Source organism: Tricharina praecox (assembly GCF_024521635.1).
Source record: "Tricharina praecox strain CBS 144465 chromosome Unknown BZA05scaffold_5, whole genome shotgun sequence".
NCBI lineage: Eukaryota > Fungi > Ascomycota > Pezizomycetes > Pezizales > Pyronemataceae > Tricharina > Tricharina praecox.
Genome location: NW_026250407.1, coordinates 217,315 through 240,375, shown reverse-complemented (window position 1 = coordinate 240,375; position 23,061 = coordinate 217,315). Strand labels below are relative to the sequence as shown.

The following is a 23,061-nucleotide window of genomic DNA, read 5'->3' as shown; positions in this document are numbered from 1 at the left end:
CCACCCACCCCGCACAAAGGAAAAGGAAACGGAAAAGGAAAATAGAAAATGCGAACTCCCAGCAGTACAGCCCAACTCCAAAGCAAAATTAAACAAATCAAATCAAATGGTATCAACTTCGAATCAAAACATTTCCCCATCATCGCCCTCGAGGACTCTCATAGCCTCGCGCAGTCTTTCCCTTAGATCCGACCGCGACCTCTCCCCCTCCGATTCCATAGCGCAGCACACCCGTCCCAGCGCCTCGATGACGCCCTCAATCAGCACGCGGTCCGAGCGGCCAATCCGCAACTCGACCTCTTCTTTGCCGCCGACGCCCATGCCGCCGACCACCATTGTCTGGCTGTCTCTTGTCGACGTGGCGATCGTCAAAGGTACTCCGCCGCCATGCCCTCCTTCCCCCCCTCCCTCAACGTCGGAATCATCCTCGTAGATGAACATCGATTGCGTCTTTGTAGTGTCCACGGATTCGCGGTACCATGAGGATGCCGCTACCGGAGGCGGTGGTTCGTCGGATGGGGTCTGCGGAAGCTCCTTGTCGACGTGGGGAGTGTGCGGTGCTGAGTGGTACCCATCGTCGCCGGGCGAACTGGCGGTCAGCCATCCTCCTGGTATCGTTGGTGTGCTCGAGGGGGCGCGCAGCTGGAGGAGTTGGTCCGCCAGGCTGGGGCTTGCTCGTGCGGAATCTTCCCGATCTTCGTCTGCCGTGGCGTATGATGATATCGATACGAACGAGTCCTTCCTCTCGAGTAGGCGCGGCGGGTCGAGGGGAGGGAGCGTGGCTGTAGCCGTCGACTCGGTCCCGTCGCTGCTCAGGGAGGCCGGTCGAATGCCCTTGAAGAACGACTCCCCAAACAAGTAATTATCATACGAGAAAGCATCCGAGCGGATCTCCTGGCGTGCAAAGACCGGAGAGTTGACCTCCTCCCGCCGAGGCCCGGTCGGGGTCCCAGAGCAATCCGATCCGTCGACGGAGTACTGGCTGGACGACCGCTGGGTCGCCACGTGCTCCCACTCCTGCTCGATCGTAGTGTGTATATTCAACGCTCTGCTCTCACGGATCTCCTCCAGATTCGGCGATGTCGGCGACCATTTCGGAGTGGTTTCTTCCGATCCGGATCCGGATCCGGGCGTCGAACTCGAGCGTAGCGAAGATCCGCTCTGCCGCCCCTTCACGGTCTTGGTCTGCTCCTGCAATGTTGTAATCTTGCCGCGCAGATCCTTCATCTGATCCCTCAACGCGCGCATCTGCTGCGCGCTGTTACACCTACTGACCGTGCGCGCCGGCTGCTGCTGCTGCTGCTTATCCGTCTCGCGCGGGTCCTCGACCAGATCCGACAGCCCCCTCAAGTCCCCAAACGACCTCCCGATGCCCAACGAGCGCGCATCTGTAACCGCACTCTCACTCGCCGTCCTGACGTGCGCCATGCCCGTCGCCGTCACCCCGCGCTCCTCATTCCCTGTCCTGGCATTATTATACCTCCAATGCGGCGAATTCGCGCCTCCCGCACTCTCCGCTCTCCTCCTGACCACGGGGCCCACAGCGTCCAAATGCTCCAGGAGCGCATTCGGCGTCGCCGACGGCGACAGAATGAGCGAGCTCCTGGCGCGGGAGATATTCTGGCCACAGAGATCGAGCCTCCTCTTTGCGCTGGCGAGGACCTTTTCCGCGCGGCGCGAGATATCGGGTTCACCGGATCCCTCCTGACCATCATACACACTCCCTTCATACATCGACTCCCCGCCCCACACGGAGCTGTCATCGCCAAACTCCGAGATCGTGTCGAAGCCGAACCCTTCGATCTCGATCGTGCCGTCCGACATGAACGATGCAACGGAGACAGACCGCACCGCCCGCCCACCACTCCCCGCGGACGGATCGGGCGACGGCGTGCGCGTCTCGGAGTCCGGGTTCGGAGAGTGCTCGGCTATGTCTGGGAGCAGCGTGGGTGTCCGCGTGTGCGCGAGCGTCCGCGGCGCGAGCGTGCGGTACGTCGTCCCGGGGGGTTGCGCAAACATGGAGGCGGAGTGGGTGCGTGCGTGCGTGGTGGATGCGGATGTTCCGGTGCAGGAGAGCGACGGACGCGGAGGGGGGAGAGGGGGGGTTATGGTGATGGTGATTGATGTCGGGCTCCGCGAGTGGGTCGTGTGTATGTGTGCACTGTGCTGGCTGGCAAGTGATTAAAGTATCTAAGTGGTTATTTAAAGATCGAATCGAAATCGTCGTTGATGATATGATGAAGTGGGTGAGTGTTAAACGAGTGGCTGTGTGCGATTGGATTGAAGCGAATGGATGAGTGAGGACGCGATACATACGGCGGCAAAGATTTGTCGCGCGCTGGACGAGTGGACGGTGCGAGTCGTGTCGTGTTGGTGGCAGACGAGGGGTGGGAGCCTGGAGAGTTCGTGGGGGAGCAGACTCGATGGAGTTCGGAGTTTGCAGTGCACTGTCGAATTGGTGCTCTCAATATAGGTTGTTACTACTCATAGTGCTCTAGAGAGTCCGTGCATCCTCCTCCTCCTCCTCCTCCTCCTCCTCATGGTCACCGCTCTCTGTAGTGAAACAACACCTCCGCCGACGCCGCCGACGCCGCTGCTGCTGCAGTTCTACCTTCTGCCCTCATTCCGCTCGCGTATATCTACTCTCCTTCTTCTCTTCATCTCTTCTTACTTGCTCCAAACCCCCTACCAACCGTGACCGTGATCAAGAGCGGAAGGAAGCTGTCAAGCTGACTGCACTCGTGAATGGCTACCGGTAAAGCCCAGCCCAGTGCCCAATCCCAATGCCAGTGCCCAAAAAATTCCAGCTTCCGCGCAATTAATATCGAGCACTCTATCCCACCTAGATTCCTAGTATCTATCCAACCAGGCTGCATTCTTCACGAACCGAGTATGCAAGCAAGCAAGGGGGACAAGAGTAAAGTCACGCTCCCATCAACCAGGACACGAATCTCGGAGTCGATTTTTCCCGTAGAAAACCGTGGGGAAGGAGGGAGGGTGCGGAGAAGGGGGGGGACTCTGGAGGGGAGGCGAAAAGACAGGGCAGGCCCCCGGAATAGCACACGAGTGAGGGCCGGCCACACTGCCGGCACCTACTGGGCGCTGGGCAGGGGACGTAAACAAACGAAGACGCTCACCACCAGTCAATCCATTATTCCCCCCCCACACACACACAAACACGCAAACACAAATACCCATGAACCTCCACTCCAGCTTCGTAACGAATACAAACACGAACCACTCGTCCATTTACAGACCCTCCACTAACTATCATACCCTCCACTCCACTCCACTCCCCGTATGTACTCCGCACAACTTTAACTTTATTACCGTACCATATCAGCCCCCGATACTCTATGTACAATAGGTACAATACATCGCATGTTTTTGCGCCGGGAGTCGCTCCCGACCACTGCGACCAGTGCAGCTTATATGGAGATATCTGGAATCATACGGTGCATACTTGCGCTCCTCTCCCTACATTTCATGTACCGGTATGTATGCATACTCTTCTACTTGGTACACAGCACTGGTACTGCGACCTCTGGCCTCGAGATAAATATCACTTGAAGCCGAGGCTCACCGGCGCGCAGTCACTTTGTGAGGGACCGACTTGGGTTATTTGCGAGTATCTATCGTATGGACACACAAAAGGCTCGAAGTATCGACATAAGTTGGGTTGTAGAGTACCTATGGTGCAAAAGCACCTCGCCGAAAAACTCCCTCCCTTACACACACAGAGAGAGAGACTGAGAGAGAGACAGACACCGGAAATGCATATCAAGTTATCAACAGCGCGCACTGTTGGGTTGTGCTGTTTGGTTGCGTTGTTTGGTTCAATTTAGGACGAGTCAGTCCAGTTCAAGTCAGTTCAAGTTCAAGTTGGGAACTTGGGGAAAAGAACCAACCAACGGAACCCCCGGGCTCCCCTGGAGGCTGGCTGTATCCGGCGCTTCCAGACCACTCTACTGAGGCCAGACCACTCCGCTCCAAGAGTAGAGTATGCGATGATCAAACATCGGATATCGTAGCTTCTATCGCCAAGAAGGATAATAACTTCTGTAAGTACTGAGTAGATATGTTTCTCACATCACGGATTCACGGGCGACGGGTGGGTAGTGGGTGGTGGGTGAACAGACCACCCACCGCGACCACCCACTGCGACTACTTGTGGTGTTTGTTTCCCGGGCACACGAGCACCGGAGATAGAGTACCTAAATCACCACCAACGGATCCGGACGCATATACCCAACATGGGAATAGTTGCCGGTGGGCAGATATCTACTACATATATCTAAAAGACATTCAGCTCGTACATAGAGTAGGTATGTAGAGTACATACAATCCTCCAGGCTGGCTGGCTGGTTGTATTCCCGGCGTAGATCACGGCAGCGCACTCGCCCACTCGCTGTTTTGCATCTGCCGGTTATGTACCTACTACCGGTACCGGTATATCGCTGGGGAAGAATCCTCGGAGCTCGGAGCGGCCAGAGGAGTAACGACTTAACCATCGGTTTCAGCGCGGGTTACCGGTATCTATGTGCGGTCGGTAATAACTGCACGGATCTACCTACTATAATACCACCCAGTACGGTACGGTAGTTATGCCCTGGATCAATCATCGGACTGAACCTCGAAGCGTGGCCTCCGAACTCGTTCGAGATGCGGTCGGTCGGTATATAGGAGCAGCAAATTCAATCGCCCCACGGCGCAGGAGAAACTTGAACTTTCAATACCTACTCTAATATACAGTACATCCCTATAGTTATTCAAGCTTAGTACCTCAACATCAATACGTTTGACAGTTTTGAGTTCTTTTAGTTTTTTTTCCGCCCTCAGCTCCGGATCAGGAATCAGAATCAAGATCGGGAATCAGGGATCAGGAGAAAAGCCTCGAAGCCTCGCCGCCCCAAAGCCTGGAGCGGAGTACTCTACATAGAGCTGCAGCGGCCAGGAGGTCGTGCAGTGCAGAGTTTTCGACGCACGCCCTGTGGAATCCGAAACGACGTCTACATATCATACATGCTGAGGCTTCTCGACTATACAACCAGTAAAGTACTCTACCTACGTCGGCTTCCACCGCCGGATAAGGATTTTATGCATAAGACTCGAGACTCGGCCACAGTTTCCGAGGCCGGCCGCCGATCGCCTCTGACGGGAGGGGAGGATGACGGGAGGGGAGGATAAAACCTCCATAAAACCTCCATAGGTACATAAAACCCGATATCTACCGTATCAGTGTATGTGCATACATAACTACGACCAGACTGCGTGTTTGGCCTCCGTGTGTATGCACATACCATACTGTCGGTGTGCAGAGTTTGCTTTTTTATTTTTCTTCACTGCAGACGCGGTCATATGTATGTGAAGAAGGAGAAAAAAGCCACAGCAGCAGCAGCAGCAGCAGCAGATATCAATCCGCCCACGTATCAGCCCTTTGTTCCTGGCTGGCTGGCGAAGTTCGTGTTTCGTATTTCACAGCCTCCCGTTCACTTCACTTGGATACTTTTATTCTTCTTCTCCACGATTAAAGAAAAAAGGGGGGCACGTATGTCAGCTGAGACCGACCAGATGCGGTTGGGAGGCAGAGGCAGAGGCAGGAAGAGACGGGTTGAGCTAACCCCTTGTCAGTAGTTGACATGACATGGCATGGCCAATCACTCGGGGGATTCCGAGACAGCGGTCGGAGACTGGACTCTGGACTCTGGAGTAGGGCTGAGAGATCTGGAATATCTACATATCATATGTGTGTAGAATAGGTAGAATAGGTGGAGTATTAGTAGGAGGACTGATGCTCGAAACCTGATGTCAGTAGAGTCAGCGCGCACAGCTCCACACAGGAACCGCCCCTACTCTTTGTACCTGCGGCGAAATGCACCCGTGCCTGTCGTGCCTGTTCTCGTTTGCGGCGCACGACAGCCTCCCTCCCTCGGGAGGGGCAGCCGTGTAACTGTGTAACTGTGTAACTGTGGGACTGTGGGACTGTGGGACTGTGGGACTCGACTCGAGTGTCGAAACACTTCGCCACTGTGCGACCCATCATACACACGGTAACTAATGGCCGAGCTCGAGGGGTGGTTTTGGATGCTGGCGTACGGTACGAGCTGGACTCTGGAGGCTGGAGGGGTGGTTGGCTGATAGAGTATCCTCCTCGGAAACAGCGTGGACGGCCCACGTTCGCGACGAAGCTCGAGAAGTCTCAAGTTCACTCGGAAAAGCCTCGAACCGTCAGGATTATGTAGAATCGGCGGCTGCCATATACTCTACTATTGTACTCTACATACGTCAACAGAAGTTTCGCGATCGAATGCTTAGCCTAATGCCCTCCGGCGGCAGGTAGGATTGTTCATATGTATGCCTGCTACCCTACCCGTGTAAACATGAAAGCCCTGGTTACACGGGCTCTAGATACCTCCGACTTATGCATCGTTCGCTGTCTTCGCGTGCATAGCATCCGATCGAGGCGATACTCGCTGTTGCCGCCTCGGATCCTGCAGGCTGCATGTAGAGTACTCTACCTAGGCAGATGTACCTAGAATGCATCTCCAGTCGGTCGAGCATATGGAGGAGTTCGTTGCGACCGTTCGGGGGCGGGGGAGGGGGGCGCCTCGAGGTGGCTCATAGCATAACCAAAAGCGCTGCCGCCGTGCTAGTACTCTAGAGCAGAGTATCGTGCTTGCCCGCTCCCGAAGTTCCACGAGGATTCCTTCCTGCGGAGAGGTTGCATACTGGTAAAAGGGGGACTGGCACTCACTCACTCACCCACTCACCCACTCACTCACCCACTCACTCACCCACTCACTCACTCACTCACCCACTCACTCACTCACTCACCCACTCACTCACTCACCCACTCACTCGCTCACTCACGTCACCCAGAGTCTGCACTCTGCACTCTGCATATTATTTCTCCCTCCCTGCTCCGTGAGGACGGACGGACGATCCCCCCCCCTGCGGGACAACGGCGCTAGGCATGCACAGCTTCAGTAGTGGCGCTTGTGTTGATGGGATTTCCGCTGGCAGCTGTGCACGTTTTCTTTTATTTCTCCGCCAACAAGCAGTGGACAGTCGAGGGTGCCGGGCAGAGGGAGGGGTGTGGAGAGAGGGTGCCTGGGAGGGAGGGGTGCCGAGCGAGGCTAGGACTACCGAGATGCATATGTTAGCGATTGCATGACACCGACGCTGTTGGTTCACGGGTTGTCTGTCTCGACGGAGCGGCTCGCCCAATGTGTGCGTGCGTGTGTGGTGTAGGTGAGTGAGTGAGTGAGTGGAGTACTCGGGTGCGTAGGCTACTTATGATGCCATTGTCCCGCCCACCCTCCCGTTCGGCTTGAGAGCTGAGAAGGCATTGTTACACTGGTGGGCTGTTTTCTTGCTTGTTTGCTTTCCTCTACTTCTTCTCCTTCTTCTCCTTCTCCTTCAGCTTTCTCTTCCCGAAGTGAAGTAGAGTATTATCTTCCTTGTCTCTTCAGACGTCCATTCTTTCATCCAACAATCTTTTCATCGTCCCCGCCAACGGAGACAGTCCTGTCATTCACAATGAGACTATTCGGATATCGATCGGCGGATACAACCCTCGGCCTGCTGTGGACACTGTCGTTCTTTGCGAGCACTTCGGCCGCGGTTTTAGGCCGAAGACAAGAGGTGGTTGTTTGTAGTGCTTCCGAGCTCAGATGCACCGTTGCTGGCGCTCCGCAGTTTTGTTGCCCGGCATCGCTGGTATGCCTCCATGCAGTCCATGTGTTGGGGTTGGTCACTCATACAATTTGATATTAGCAATGCGGGACTGTACGGAATTCATGCATCGATAAAGCGTCGCCGACGGGACTCCTCACCGCTAGCAATACCGTCGCCGATACCAAGAGCATCAACACATCATCACCCTCACCCAGCATATCATCCGGTGCTTACCCATCGTCACTCGCATCTGGGACTGCCAATCCCACTGCTACCGCAAGCACCGCCGCTGCGACCCTGGGACAAGACAAGTCCGCTAAACCACCCATCATCATAATAGCAATTGCGGCCAGCGCCGGTTCGCTCTTAATAATCACACTTGTCTCCTACTTCTGCTATCGGAAGCGAAAGCAAGGTCGGCAGATGCTGGCCGCATATGAGGATCCGAAACGGAAGCCTTATGGATCGGTCATTCTTGGGTCGGGCGAGAAGGCATTGTCTCTACGCGAATTGCCATCACCGCCGCCGACAGCACGTGCAACCCTCTCGGACGATGTACTGGCCATGTCCCTGAAACCAGCGGGCCTCAAGGAGACTGATCATGCTCCGACCGTCCAGGTTGAAAATCCAGCTGGGACCGTCGAGGCTGGCATCACTGTGTGCAAGCCATGTCTGAAGCCGGCGAGTTGTGGCGAGACCGAGAATGAAATGCAACTGGCCCCACCAATCGAGTTGCATCCGGCCTTTTCAAAGTTTCTCGAACCACAGTCTTATGATATCTACTCTCCCGAGAGCCCTGGATGCCTTCAGATGTCACCCCAAGAGGCGGCAGGGCCACTGGAGGATGGTGGACATACTGCCGGCAATGGAGACAACGGCTTTTGTCCACAGGAGTCTTCGCTTCCTCGGATTGAGACCCCTCCTTTTAACCCACCCCCACACACGCCACGCACGCCACTCACGCCTCAAGAGTACAACCAGGATATCTTCCAAGAGTATCTCCAAGATTTTCAGGAGGATATGGAAGAGGAGTACATTGAGGAGTCCCCCAGCATGTGGAATCAGCAGGCCGAGTTCCCAGCCCCAGGAGGACCACGTTTCAACAAGCAACGGGATTCCTATGCGGACACAGCCGACATCTACGCCTCCTATGCCCCGCAAGGTTCACTCGAGATCCATTGCCCGTCGCCGACCTACCCGCAGGACATGTCACTTCCGCAAAGACTCGAGACACCTAACCACTCGCCTCGTACTCCACCCCCACTGAGTCCACTCCGGGGCCATTGGTCTCAGCAGCCTGCTCCCCGCGAGTTGACGCCGCCGCAACGGCCGATGACTGCCCACATGACGCCGCCAACATTGCAGCCACAGCCCAGGTTTCCGGTGACGACTACGCCGCCCCCACCGAATACCCCGCCGCGGCCGAAGACGGCTAGTCCGTCCAGGCCGCCGAGAGGGCCCGATGTCTATGTTCCTCTCGAGATGGTGATCCATTATCCGCAGATGATCATGCCTCACGCTTTGTAGGCTGCATCACTCGGTCATTTCTCACTCTCCTTTCCCACGCACTCTTTCCATCATTATGATACGCACTAGCACTAGCATTTGATTTTCGGTTTTCGGTTTTGGTCTTGGTTTTGTTTTTGGTTTTCGGGGCGCGGTTGTTTTTCCTGTAATTGTTGTTTTTGATTTTTTTTTATCGCTCTGGCGCGTGAGGTTGCTTATTGTTTATTGATTATTGGGGACTCCGGGATCGGAGCGGACACACCACTACTAGTACTTAAGTAACTATGGGGAATGAAGATGAACGGGCATGTACGGAGGAGGTGTTGGATGGGGTTTGCACTGGTGGGTTTCGGTATTGGGGTTGGGGATCGGGGTTGGGCATTGGGGTTGGGGATCGGTCAATATTAGGTATCACTCGTTTTGGAAACTCGTTTCACCTACCAGATTTTTGTTTTGTTCATTCATTGATTGCAGGCGACCTATCTAGATCATGGTAATGTCTACCCGTTCACCCCCCCCCCCCCCCCCCGGTTTCTCCGCCACTGTCCAACCCAACTTTCATCAGGCGGCCCGATGTGGCTTTCCCTGCCCCCGCCGTGGCCTGTCCCAACAATGTATGAGCGCACCAAAGAAATGACATTAGGAAAAGACAACTTCCACTCCCTCGACTCGTCCCTGCCTCACTGCAAGTCACTAGTCGGCGCCGCTCCCTCAGCACCCTCCTCCTCTCGCCTCAGGTCCGCCTCCATTTCCTCCCGCTCCCTGAGCTCCCACTCGGATACCCCACTCGCTGCATCTTCCTCCGTGGCCTCTGGCATCCGTCTGCCCACACTTTCTGAAGAGGTGCTGGTGCTCGAGTCTGTGTCTTGTACGTAGCGGCATCATCCATCCGCAGCGGGCGTCTGGGCATCCGGGCGGCTTTTCGTCCACTGGAGGTACTCTAGGTACTGGACGGTGAGGCTGTGTCCTGTGGTGCTTGAGTTGGTAGAATCTCGATTCTCGAGCCGGGCGCTTGCGGGCCGAGCTGGATTTGCGGCAGGTCTCTGGCCGGATTTCCGGCTGTACCGATGGATACTTCTTGTGAGTGTGAGTGACTCTGCTGTCTGCAGCCCATGCCTTGGCTTCCTTCCATTTGGCTTTCGAGATCGATCCCGCGCTTCAGATAGGTAGGGCAAGCGATGGGGGTGGCGGATGTCTGGTGGCAGACCATCCAATAGTTAGGTAGTCAGTTGACATGGGAACACTTGGTTTAAACTTTAAACAGGTCAGTTTTGGTTGATTTCGTTCTCGGTTCAGTTGGGAACAGAGGCTGTCATGTCAGTTCCCAGTTGGTTTAGGTATATGGGTATGCCTGGCAGTTGTTCCCGCGAAAACTGCCAGCCAAAATGGGCGAGATATCTAGGCTCCCATGGTCACGGGAACAGCGGTCCCTAGGGTACAAGGAATGCGGCACTGCCGTATTAACTAAATGGGCACGAGTTAATACGGCCTCGGAGGATGACAGTCAAACGGCTCTAAAAGGGCTCCTAAAAAGGCCCTAATCCGGCTATTAAAGGGCTCCATAGGCTTAAGGGCTCCATAGTCTAAAAAGGCTCTACATACAAGGGCTCTAAAATGGCGCTGTCACTGATACGGCTATAAAAGGGCATAGTTGATAATATGGCTAACCTCAACAATTACTCGAGCGCGAACTGCTGCTTGAAATTGCTGTGGTTCTATGTATGATAGCTACTGCTGCTCACCCCATATATATTCTCCCCTCCCATCCTCTCCCCGCATTTCCCCGCCTCTCCCCGCCTCTCCCCGCCTCTCCCCGCCTCTCCAGCCTTCACCCGGGTACCTTAGCACATATTCAACATGACCGGCGTGCTGAATAGACATTCTGTTAGTACCGGGACAGTGGGTATTCGCAGCGAGCTAGGTCTAGGAGCGCAATACGTACCTGCTGCAGGAAGACCAGAGGCGAGGGCGAACGACGGCGAAGGGAAATACTGTGTGGTGGAGTGACAGAGGAGGAGGGCTCGGCGAGAGGTGGGGCCGTCAGCAAGATGAGAAGTTGTTAGCAAGAGGAGAAGCGTGAGGAAGAAGTGACGGAGGAGCTGTTAGCGAGAGGGGTAGGGTGAGGAGGAGCTGCCATCGAGAGGAGGAAGTGAAGGAGGAGATTTTTGGGAGAGGAGGAGCTTTTAGCAAGAGGAGGAGCGAGAGTAGTTGCGGCGGGAGGAGAAACTGTCGGCGGGAGGAGGAGGAGCTGTCTGCTAGGAATGAGCTGTCTGCAGTGCAAGAGGAGGAAGTGATGAAGGAGGAAGTGATGGAGGAGGAAGTGATGGAGGAGCTGAGGGTGCCACCGTGCCGGTGAGAGGATGACGTAGTGATGGAGGAGCCGTCAGCGTGAGGAGGAAGTGAAGGAGGAGATGTTCGCGAGAAGGAGAGGAGTAGCTGTTCACGAGATGAGGAAGTGATGGGATAGCTGTCAGCGAGGGGAGGGAGTGGAGGAGGAGATGTTCGGGAGAAGGAGGAGAGGAGGTGTTGTTGGCGAGAGGAGGAAGGGAACTTGGAGGAGCTGTTCTTGAGATGAGGAAGTGATGGAAGAGCTGTCGGCGGGAGGAAGCGCATGTGGTTAGTAGTGGCTGCGGGCATCAACATTGGTGGGCATGGCTGGGGGAATGTCGGGGGATACGCATGGTGGGTCGACCGAATAAGGAGAAAATTCTCCATTTATAAATCGAACCCTATTCATCACTCGAGCCGGAAGCCTAATGAGCGGTAAGGGATCGTTTTACCAACGGATGCCCGAAGAGAGTGGTGGAGAGACATTGCATTTACTACTAATCGCCAGTTTACACCTAAACGCCAAATCAGGCTTCTGTCCAATTGACATATTCAGCATTGGCAGCCAAATTAAGTATAAGAGCCCAATTTGACTATCGTAAACTGGCCGCAATTATTGCCAAACGCCTATAGGCTCAGCTTAGGCCAATTTACTAGCAGAAGCCTGAAATACCAGAGCAAATGAGCCGCATTTTGTGTCAGGAGCCGGTTTACAAGCAGGCTCGCATTTACTCAATAGCGGCTTGCCGCATTCCTTGTACCCTAGGGGGTGGAAAATGGGTTCAGTAGGTAGATACTAGATTTGAATTACTACTCTAATGCTACATACCTACCCATGGGAGCACAGCGATTGAACCTCTTGACGGCGCAGAGTCAATTATGGTTACTGACCGTGTAAACATGCACCCGAGTCAATGTGAGTCAATCAGGATTATTGACTTGGGACGCGCCAGGGTCAATTACGTTTATTGACTAAACGTGTCCCGGGGTCAATCGGAGTCAATCACGATTATTGACTCGAGATGGCACCCAGTCAACCACGGAGATCGATATCGTTGGCTTGGATACTCTCCAGAGCTTCAACACTCTCGGTATGATACCTAGTGAATGCCGATGATCAGTCAGAATCATCTTGCCCGAGGAGAACAGCCGTTCAACCTCAGCCGGCATGGCTAGCTAGAATAGACAGACTGTCAATGGCCATTCGGTTGAGGTTAGGTAAATGACGTTGCTGCCGCGGTTCCAGCCACCATTTGATCGCGGCAGGACGGTTTCGAACATTCCTCTCGACAGGTAATGAACAATACATAGTCCCGAAGATTGTCAACCGGCGGCGTCCTACTGGGCGCTGGGTTAATAGGTAGTAGCGACATATTGCGCTTATTTAGAGGAAGCAGGATGAAGAATAATACTTTCATGATCGGACACGATCGAATACACTGCGAGTGAACAAAAAAAAAGAGTTGCATTTTCTCAGATGGCCAACTGCGAGTCCGACACACTGGTTGTGGAAGGAAGCCCCGAGGGTGGGTGTTGAGGTTTCCAACAACATAATCAGCCGTTCAAACCTTGCAGCTGCACACTTTATCCCCGCGCTTCGAAATGCTCCGCAATATTGATCCCGGGTTGAAGGGTTTTGTCATGGGGGAGCACTCGTCGAACTGCATCTAATTGACACTGAGGCTCGCAATTAGAAACATCTAGAGTAAGTCTCCGATTACCGGCTATTCTGGTTTCTCACTGCCCACGTCGCGTCGAGGAACTGTTCAAAGCTCTGCCTGTAAAGTACATATCATATGATAAGCAATCGCTTACGGCGCGTTCGATCAATGAATGTGTTGTCCCAGCACCGGCGCCGCTGCAGCAATAATTCACCATCCATACCATCCATCGACTGGTAGAGTCCTCATCATAGTCCCTATCATAGTCCCCCTACTAACTACTCTATAGCGCATGCGTGTGCAACCTGTGCGACCTGATGCCGATCATCCCATCCCGTTCCAGCTAGTTAGCGACGTCCGTCCACACTCCCAACGCATCTTCCCCCCGGAGGACGACACATCGACACGTCTTCCTCCAGTCCTCACACGCGTCTCGCCCGCTTGCTCGCTCGATCAGGTCCCCCTACCTTCGGGTCTCTACACATCCACATCCGCATCGTCGTGCGCCGGCCGAGCCACTCCCACGTCCACTCTCTAGCCACGCTCTCTGCGAAAGCAAGATCAAGAACAAGCACGAGGCTGAACGCCACTAGGGTGTACCTACTCTACTCGGTCTTGCCGCCGCGCGCCGCTTTCGCACAAGAGCTCGTGGCAATTTGCGGATCAGCCTCTGCGACTACTCACACTTCACACGCCGAACTTCACACGCCGAGCTCCCCACGACACGGTACGGGACTACTGTTGTTGGCTTTTCCGCACCCACACTCGCTCGCTCCGTCGCCGGCACCACCACCACCGACAGCCCGCGACACGACCCGACGGCAACGACCCGACGGCGACGACGACTGCGACGACGACAGCAGCGACATGAATGATCCAATGATCTACTCACCGCCCGCACCAGCCATACCGGCAGACATACCGGCCGCCGCGCACGCAACACACTCCCACTCGCACTCGCTGGTGATACCAGACTCGGAGGCCGACTCGGAGTCTGACCTGACGGAGCTGTCGGAGCTCTCAGAGCTCTCGGAGGTGTCGGATCTCGAGGGGTACAATACCGACGAGTATGCGAAGGAGTTTCCTGTCGGTGTTGATGTTGATGGAAATGTTGTTGTTGATGGCGATGGCGATGGCGATGTGGATGTGGATGGCGACGACCACGACCACGACGATATCTGGGAGTCCGAGAGTATTTTTGATGATGTCCTCGATGAATTGACGGCTGAGGAGATCGGAAATGGTATGTTGTTACTGCTGGCTGGCTGGCGGGCTGGCGGAGGAGAGGGGGGGGCGGGTTGTAAGGAAGGAGGGATTGGGGCTGAGGCTGATGTGCGCAATTAGATGAGGAGGCCGTTACGGAGGAGGAGAGGACGCAGTTGAGGGCCCTGCTCAAGCAGACGGGCGAGGAGGGGTTCATCCACGCCGTCATTGTCAAGGGAGGCATGTCCGTACGCAAATGCTTGACGGCGTTCAATGTTCGACCGGTATGTACTCCAGTGCTATTTCTCGGAGAGAGTGGTGGATCGGCCATTGCGGTGGCGGGGATCGCATTATGCCGGTGGAGCGACTCGGAGATGTTCATATCGAGATTCCTAACTCGACTTGTCTGTGACAGCCTGCTTTCATGGAAGATGCTCCTGATAGGTCTCTCGTGGGCTTACTACGAATCGTTGTCGGCCGCGAGATGATGAAGCGGACACGGATTCCGCAGGTCAATACCGTCGAGCGCGTTGTAGAGCTTCTGAGGGAGGCCAAGAGCATCATCGTTCTTACGGGAGCAGGCGTAAGTGACTGTTTCTTTCGGTTCGTGGAGACGGTCCATTGACGGGCACTAGATTTCGACTTCGCTCGGAATCCCCGACTTCAGATCTAAGGGAAGCGGTCTCTATTCTCGGCTCGAGGGGCTGGGTCTCAGCGACCCACAGGAGGTGTTTGACATCGACATATTCAACGACGATCCGACAATATTCTACTCTGTTGCGAAAGACATTCTCCCCACGACAAAGACGTTCTCGCCAACCCACGCGTTCATCGAGTTGTTGCAAAAGAAGAACAAGCTGCTCACACAGTATACCCAAAACATAGACAACCTGGAGATCCTCGCCGGCATCCAGCCCGAAAAACTGATCCAGTGTCACGGCAGCTTCGCGTCGGCCACGTGCGTGAAATGCAAGCACAAGGTTCCCGGCGAAGAGATCTTTCCCGAGCTTCGTCGCGGCGTAGTAGCCAAGTGTGACAACTGCCTCAAACTCCTCGCGGAAGGCAGCGCCGCCGAGAAGAAACGGAAGCGTGCTAAGAGCGCGGAGGAATGGCGGAAGAAACGCAAGCGCGCGAAGAACCCCGAGAACTGGACCAAAAAGAAAAAGTATAGCGAGGACAGCTCCGCCGACGAGGAGGAGAGCAATTTCCGCGAGGCGGGTGTCATGAAGCCGGACATTACGTTCTTTGGCGAGCAGCTCCCAGATACCTTTCATAAGCGTCTCGTCGACCATGACCGCTACAAGTGTGACCTTCTCATCTGCATCGGCACGAGCCTCAAGGTGGCTCCAGTCTCGGAAATTATAGGATTCTTGCCGCCAGATGTCCCGCAGATTTACATCTCGAAAACTGTGAGCTCCCCCCCTCCCCCCCTCCCCCTCAAATACGTTGCATACACTAACAGACCGCAGCCGGTGGAGCATGTCGAATTCGACGTGGAGCTGCTGGGCGAGTGTGACGGGTGCGTCGCGGAACTCTGCCGTCTCGCCGGCTGGACACTCCAGCACGAAATGGTCCCGGAAACGCGTCCAGAAGTCGAGTGGAAGAGGGTCTCGGAGGGTCCTGGAAATCGGTTCGAGTACACAATCAGGGAGAAGGAGCATTTGAGCTAGCTACTTAGCTAGGTGATACATGTGTAGTTTTCCTCTTTCTTTTTTTCTAGCTTCTTTTTCTGGCTTCTCTCTTCTTTCTTCTTTCTTCTTATTCTTCTTCCTTTTTTCTTCTGGCTGCGTTGAACTCCTGAGTAAACTGGGTGGATTGGGTGGATTGGATGGATTGGGTGGATGGGATGGAGTTTCTGATCGGTTGGCTTGATTCTGTCGTTCTGTCTGTGTCGTTGTCTGTCGTTGTCTGGCTTGCTTGCTTTTCGTATGTACTTGTCTACCGATGTCTGGTCTTCTTGTTATCTTGTTCGGTTCGGTTCGGTTGTTCTTAGAGTAGGTATGAGCACATTGATATCTGGTACCTACCCCACCACCACCACGTTTGATCTGGGGAGGGAGGGGGGTTTCATGAATGTGGATCCGACCTGTCAATGTCTATGTCTAAATCATGATGCGCGCACTCTATATGTAGTAGGCACCCTGTCTACGTCCGAATAACCAGGTTGAGGCAGCGATCCACTTTCCCTGCCCCCGCGCTCGTGTGAGTCGTGACTTGGGTTTGTTTGGTTTGTCGTTAATTGCTTGCGACCCATCCAGGTAGATGATGGCAATATACACACTCCGCTGCTATACCGGTATAATTAGAGTACACTGTCCAACCCGGCGTTCATCAGACGGGCTTGGACTTGCTCTATCGAGCCCACAGCTAGAGTAAAAAGCGCACGAGTGATATTGATAGTGATATGCAATATGCGATACCTATCCGATGCGTAATGTGTGATCTCGCAGGGGGGGGGGGGGGGGGGTTTACACTTGAAGCTTGACACTTTACAGACTACTCAGGGTATTGTACTGTACAGTACATAGGCGGAGTGTTTTTTCAACCCCCGGGAACTGGAGACCACGAACCCGAGTGATCTCCAATGACCAGACTATTTCCGTCACCGGTGACCAAGGTTTAGAGTATCGGTGTATCAGTGCGACAAGTGATCACTGACAGTGTGATTCAGGCGAGCCTGGGGGTGAACGTGGATGTGCGCCGTGATCAGTTCGAGCTTTGGATTGTGCGTGGGGTTGTGGAGGGACGATCTGGCGGCCGGTAATGACGGCTAAGTATAGGTCCAGGCGTCCCTACTCCCGCCGACTCCCGACTTTCGAGTTCCGGGGGCACAGTGCACAGACAGTGCACACCCCACGCGGTGGGGGCGGGGCGGGACGGGACGTTCTTGATGTTTTGATGCTTCTTATGTTTACAGTTTGGGTTTAAAGTTTTGTGTTTGTGTGCTCAGGCGCTCTCGCGGTTGTTTGCGTTTACTACTACCTACTACTACTACAGTACTACTACCAGGTAGTAGATTTCGATGCCTGAGTACACACCCATCGATGCCTGAGTAGAGTACCGGTATAGTTATGTCGATTGTCGATGCCCAAGTGGCGAGTGCATAATCATATCGATGCCCGAGTGGCGAGTGCACAATGTAGGTACTGTACACCCGCCGGTCGAGACTCGAGAACCTAGACTCGTGGGTTTCAACTTTCGAGGCTCTACCATACGCACGTACTCTAGGTAAGAGCGGGCTTCGGGTCGGGCTGGGCTGAAGGTGGAGGTGGAGGTGAAGATGGCTCCGGCTTCGTCTTCGGCGTGTTCTCGCTTGCTTTGCCGGACGATTCTCGAGTCCCGAGTCCCGTGTCTAGACATGGGAGTTAATCTATGCACATAGGGGCGGGGTGGTGGGGCTACCAGTTAGGTATATTGTACTCCAGGGAAGCGGCGAGCACTAAGATCCTGCAAATCCACCGCACCCGCTGTTGGAACTTGGAACCTGGAACTTGGAACTTGGAACTTGGAACTCGGAACTCGGAACTTATGTAGAACTTAGAACTTGGAAGTTGTAACTTCCGCCGAGGGGGTGTGGTGCAGCATGCTTCGGCGGATCTCGGCGGATCTCGCCCTCGCCCTCGCCTCTCGGAAACGAAACGAAACGAAAACCGCCGCACTGTACTGTACTGCAGCTCGCCGACCGGATATTTCTACCTATCTTCCACTATACTTTCCGTGCTACGAAGGGCCGGGTCGGAATGATTTCGGCGTGTTTCCCCGCCGCCCGTGGAGGGGGTTTCTCGGTCGTATGTAAGGTTCGGTGAGCACTACATGGCACAGAGTGCTGGAAAGTATCGCCCTTCAAACTCGACAACCGAAAGCGAAGATCTTTCAACCTCTTGGGGATTTGGGATTTGGGGCTTGGAAGTTGGAGCTTGGACTCTTGGAGCGAGTGATGGCTGTGTTCTTGTAACTAGGACTAACTAGTTTTTGGCGCTCCAGTGACGTCTGATGGCTACCTGCTTGGTAGTAGAGATGGCTGCTGCCTTCGAAAGTCGGTGAAGGCCGGTGGTTACTCTAGTTAACGACCAACCGACCTATGGCGACCGATGGCGACCGATGGCGAATAGGCAGCAGCGATAGTAGTGGTGGAGGCTTAGCTACCGGCACCTACTCTGTCACGGCAGCATGTGGCTCCGCGCATGCACTCTATATAGGTAGGCAGAGTGGAGTACATCTGCGTCTTTCATACATGAAGATCCTCACTCTTGAGCCTCCGCGTCGACGTCGGCGTCGGCGGTGTTGATGGGGGTTACGCATTGGATAGATATCGGCATCACCACTCCCACGCATCACTCCCGCCGCTGCTGCCTGAAGACACGATCCAACCTAGCTCGCTAGTTACTCGTCAACCGGCGACGCGGCTATTCGCAACAGGAACTCGGACACATGTGAGTTTCTCTGTACTCCGGTTACTTTGCAACGGAAAATAAGTCTGATTGATCATTGGGTCGCAGCCGAGGGGTCGATGTAAGATGTGTGTACTCTAGAGTATGTGCGCCGGCCAATAAAAAAGAAAACTGCGGGGGGCGCAGTGCAGCCCATCACTCAGGTCGCTGCAGTATTGGAAAGCACCTCGAAAAGAGTCAGGGGAGTGAGGGGAGGAGTGAGGGCGAGGAGTGAGGTGCTCTAGGCAGCCACCGTGGGAGGGGTGAGGGAGCGAGGAAGGGAGCAGACAGGGAACGCGACGACGTTGCGGCTTCACGTCGACTGCGACTCGTGTTCGCCGCGTCGTGATAGGTCCGCGAACGGAGAGATGTTGCAGAGTCGATGGCGGCCGTACAAAACTTATTCGTATCCTGCGTGGCCACCACCACCACCACCACCTGCATCGCGAGGATCGATCCTCGAACTCGCAGTCTCCCACATCCCTCCATCCCTCCCCCCCACCGTACTCTACACCCCTGTGGAATGAGTCACTTTTTCTCGCACAAACCCTACGACGCACTAAACCCCCTCCCCCAAGTTCCATCTGCACCTTCCCCATGTACTGGTACTATACTTACTCTCGGCCGCCTGTCGTCTGGATGTTCCGGCACACAAGTTATTTTCCCTCGCCAGAGAAACGATGCGTACGCCGTACATAGTTACAGTCTTACGCCTGTGGGCTCTGTGTGCGCGGTCTGGGGAAGATGTGCGCAGCTGTTTTGTCTTCACCCCCACTCCTGTGCGGGAGACTACGGTAGAGCACTCAACACCGGAGCAAGTTACTCTACCTAGGTGCCCATATCCAGCGCCACGCCGGCGTGCTCCGAGGGTTGGCCTTCTATCCCTCTGGCCAAAACGGCTCTCTCTTGCCGACCGCCCGCCGGTCGAAACTCAGCCCGACTGTAGGTAGAGTGTGTACCACTTCCACCGGCGAGCTGCGAACTCTGCTGCTGCCGTTTCCCTGCCAGTGCACATTTTCAGGCCGGGCGGGCGGGCAGTGTGGGTGTGCGCAGTGCAGGCAGCTGTGGTAACCTCTACTCTATAGTCTAGGCTATCTGGTTAGTGGACAGTAAGACCAGGAAGTTGTGTGCATGCTTTCCAGTGTGTGTGTGTGCGTGTGTGCGTGTGGCCTGCCGGTGGAGGAGGAGGATGAGGATGTGGTGGAGGATGAGGAGTTGGTGATGGTGGTGGTGGTGGTGGTGGTGGTGGTGGTGGTGGTAACTAGTGGTGGTGGGTTAGAGTGTGGGCTTGGAGTGTGGGTGGGTGGGTGGGTAAGCCCTTCCTTTGACTTTGGTTGGGTCCCACGCCCGAGCAACGCGGTTGCTGCCTGGCCTCGCTTTGGCCCTGCGTATAAGTATTTGACTCATCCCCCCCCCCATTCACGTCCCCTCTTCTTTTTTTTCCATCACACCAACATCCCACACCACGCATACATACCCAACATACAAGTATATTTCTGGCCCATCATGGACGCCTAATCAGGAACCACCGTTCCCCGTAACCCCCCACCCAACCTTTTCAAGAGTAACTCTGCAACCACGCATTCCCCAGAGATCCCCGGATTTCTGTCTTCAACACCTTCGCTCCGCGACCGTACCCCGCTACAGACAGCAACCATTCTTCCCCCGGAAGTACCCCCCTTTAACGACAACCTCCAATCATGGCCGCCCCACACCCCTCAGCTCCAGAGGCATTCGCCGCAACTTCAACAACATCAACATCAACAACAAGAACTCGATCACCCTCCAAGTCCCAGCACATCCATCAGCTTCAACGACCACGTGCTCTTTCCGGCGCACCCGTCTCCCAGATCGACCCCTAGTCAACAACAGCTTCGAAACGCATCTCTGCCCCAGAACCGTAGAGTAAGCGAAATCGTTCACGGTCTCGGATACACCACTTCGCCGTCTTCATTCAGCCATCGGTCTTCAGTTTCTTCCTACCCAGCAACTTCCACCCAGCCCCAGCTCCTGTCGGACAACGTACACCAGCAGTATCAGCCCGACGCTACTTCGCCCCATCAGCCCCAGCAGCAACTCTCGCCTATCCTCAATCCTAAGGTCGCTGCGAGATACTATAATCGGATCGCTCCTCACAGGTCTGCAATGACTCAAGGTAATATAATACCCGCCTCGCTCGCTGCCCCAAACACTTCCTCTTCTCTGCCATCCTCGCGACGCCCACCGCAAGAAACCATGGAAATGAACATGAATATGATCATGATGGTTAACACACGCTGCTATCCAGATCAGACCAAATTCGTCGATCCGGACGTGTGGAACGAGGATCTGTGGGCACACGATCTCGCCGCCACAGGCTCTGAGTTCTCCCCCAACATCGGCAGCGTCGACATCTGTTCGGGAAGCACAGTATCTCCCTCGGAGATACTGATGAACAACCCCACAATGCCGACCCCGACCTTCTCGTCTCCGTACCTCTTCGACTCACCGTCGGAGGGGTACGAGACATCACCTCTCTTTGGCGTCGATGACGTTTCCGACAGCAACGGCTGGTTCAGTCTCTTCCCCGACACCAACCCGGACTCCGAGGAGCCTGGTCTCGTCACCCCTTCACAGAACCACCACCACACACAGCACTCGCCCCACCAGAACACTGGTGACGAGATGATGGAGGAGGAGGACTCGCGGGACTCATCCGACTCCCCCGGGACCTCGCCCAAGTTCTCGGGTTCGTCCCGCGGAGAGAAGCGCTCCTCCACCTCGGGCATCCGCAAGCGCTCGATGCCCCTCCCTCCCATCGTTGTCGAGGACCCCAGCGATATCATCGCTATGAAGCGGGCCCGCAACACTCTCGCCGCGCGAAAGTCCCGCGCCAAGAAGGCCGAGAAGATGGACGAGATGGAGGTCATGATTGAGAGGTTGCAGGCTGAGGTCGAGCACTGGAAGAACATCGCGCTCAACAAGGAGGCGATGTGAACGATCGGGGAGTTTTTATTTATTTATTTCTTGCACATAAAAGTTTCCTTTTTGTTTCTTTCTTTCTTTGGGTCGCTATTTATCTGGTGTGCTCTCGACTTTGGTCGTTCTTGCTTCGAATTTCTCTTCCGGTGTTCGCTATCATGCGTCTTTTAGTTGTTTTTTTTGGATGGAATTGGAAATCACGTCTTCTTTCCCTTTCCTGTTTCTGTGACGGCCGTACCTACCTATTTCTTGTTGTGGTTTCTTCTTCTTTTACCTTCTTCTTTTACTCTGAGGGTGCCTCCATGGCGGGGCTGCAAATGCGAATGAAAACATTTTGCAGAAACTATCGCTTCCGTGCCTGCCGTCTAGAAGATACTAGTAGTAGTCCACCTAAAGTAAGAACTACTCTAGTATAGTTACCGTGAATCGACGATCGTGAGGTTCGTTTCTAGCGAGGCGGATGATTTTTCAGCCGGACTGTGCTCCGCCGCTATGGAGGGATGAGGCGTTAACTCTCAGCGGCTCGGCGGGTGCCTGAAGCTAGAGTGTTGGACGACGGACGACGATGATGGCGATGATTTACTTCTAGATCGTTGCGTGGGTATTAGGTATATATTCGGACGGCCACTCCACTAGTACCACCCAGCCTGTCCGGATACCCACACAACCATCTGGGTAGGTAGTAGTCATGCGTACCTAAGAAGTAAGAGGTACCTGCTCCAGAGTCCTACCAGAGTATGAATATTCCCAGATCTAGGTACAGATTTAGGCACAACGACAGACATAGTGACAGAGGTATGTAGGCGCAGAGACAGAGGTACATACAAGGTGGAGTATGTAATGTAATGTAATAGGAACCACAGACCGAGCGCCTTCTCTGCCTGGAGCTACTCAGGTACCTAGTCTGCAAATTCCCCCGCGATTGACGATGAGGCCAGGAGGTGAGGAGATGCGGCATCGTGGGAAGGACGAGAGTGTGTACTCCACTTTTTGTTTTGTTTAATCATCATTTCATTTAACCTTATTAGATCATGGCGGATTACATATCCTTTTCCACCCGGCTGTCACCGAGAGGGGGATTCAAGTAAATATGTACCATGAGCGGTCACTCCGCATCAGCGAGTGATATCCATGAACCATCAGCCCGCCCACCCACCCGCCAGCCCGCCCATCCTCCCTCTCTCCCGCCCGTCCGCCCTCCATCCCTCCAGCCCTCCCGCGCACCTCACACCCGCAACGTCGTCCATAAGATCGGTCAGCCTAGTCTAACGCTCTTCTATTCAATTATTCAAACT

General features: G+C 54.7%; 4 protein-coding genes across 4 annotated transcripts; 3 read left to right on the top strand and 1 right to left on the bottom strand.

Moving 5' to 3' along the window:
* Positions 1-8: 8 nt before the first annotated feature.
* Positions 9-1,983, bottom strand: BZA05DRAFT_389339 (uncharacterized protein). Its single transcript, XM_051482760.1, has one exon. It carries the CDS (start codon positions 1,822-1,824, stop codon positions 124-126), a length of 1,701 nt encoding a protein of 566 aa, XP_051341899.1. The 5' UTR covers positions 1,825-1,983; the 3' UTR covers positions 9-123.
* A 5,357-nt stretch (positions 1,984-7,340) lies between these two features.
* On the top strand, positions 7,341-9,581 carry BZA05DRAFT_471699 (uncharacterized protein). Its single transcript, XM_051487979.1, has 2 exons — positions 7,341-7,719; positions 7,777-9,581. The coding sequence occupies exons 1-2, from the start codon at positions 7,540-7,542 to the stop codon at positions 9,202-9,204; spliced, it is 1,608 nt and encodes a 535-aa protein (XP_051341898.1). The 5' UTR covers positions 7,341-7,539; the 3' UTR covers positions 9,205-9,581.
* Positions 9,582-13,875: 4,294 nt separating this feature from the next.
* Positions 13,876-16,174, top strand: BZA05DRAFT_215369 (putative NAD-dependent histone deacetylase sir2). The gene is made up of 5 exons (XM_051479646.1): positions 13,876-14,415; positions 14,517-14,659; positions 14,791-14,958; positions 15,011-15,784; positions 15,845-16,174. Exons 1-5 carry the CDS (start codon positions 14,040-14,042, stop codon positions 16,043-16,045), a joined length of 1,662 nt encoding a protein of 553 aa, XP_051341897.1. The 5' UTR covers positions 13,876-14,039; the 3' UTR covers positions 16,046-16,174.
* A 3,852-nt stretch (positions 16,175-20,026) lies between these two features.
* Positions 20,027-22,273, top strand: BZA05DRAFT_428902 (uncharacterized protein; the record flags this gene model as incomplete). Its single annotated transcript, XM_051486113.1, has 4 exons — positions 20,027-20,100; positions 20,596-20,827; positions 20,870-20,960; positions 21,093-22,273. The coding sequence occupies 4 exons, from the start codon at positions 20,027-20,029 to the stop codon at positions 21,779-21,781; spliced, it is 1,086 nt and encodes a 361-aa protein (XP_051341896.1). The 3' UTR covers positions 21,782-22,273.
* Between the last annotated feature and the right edge of the window lie 788 nt (positions 22,274-23,061).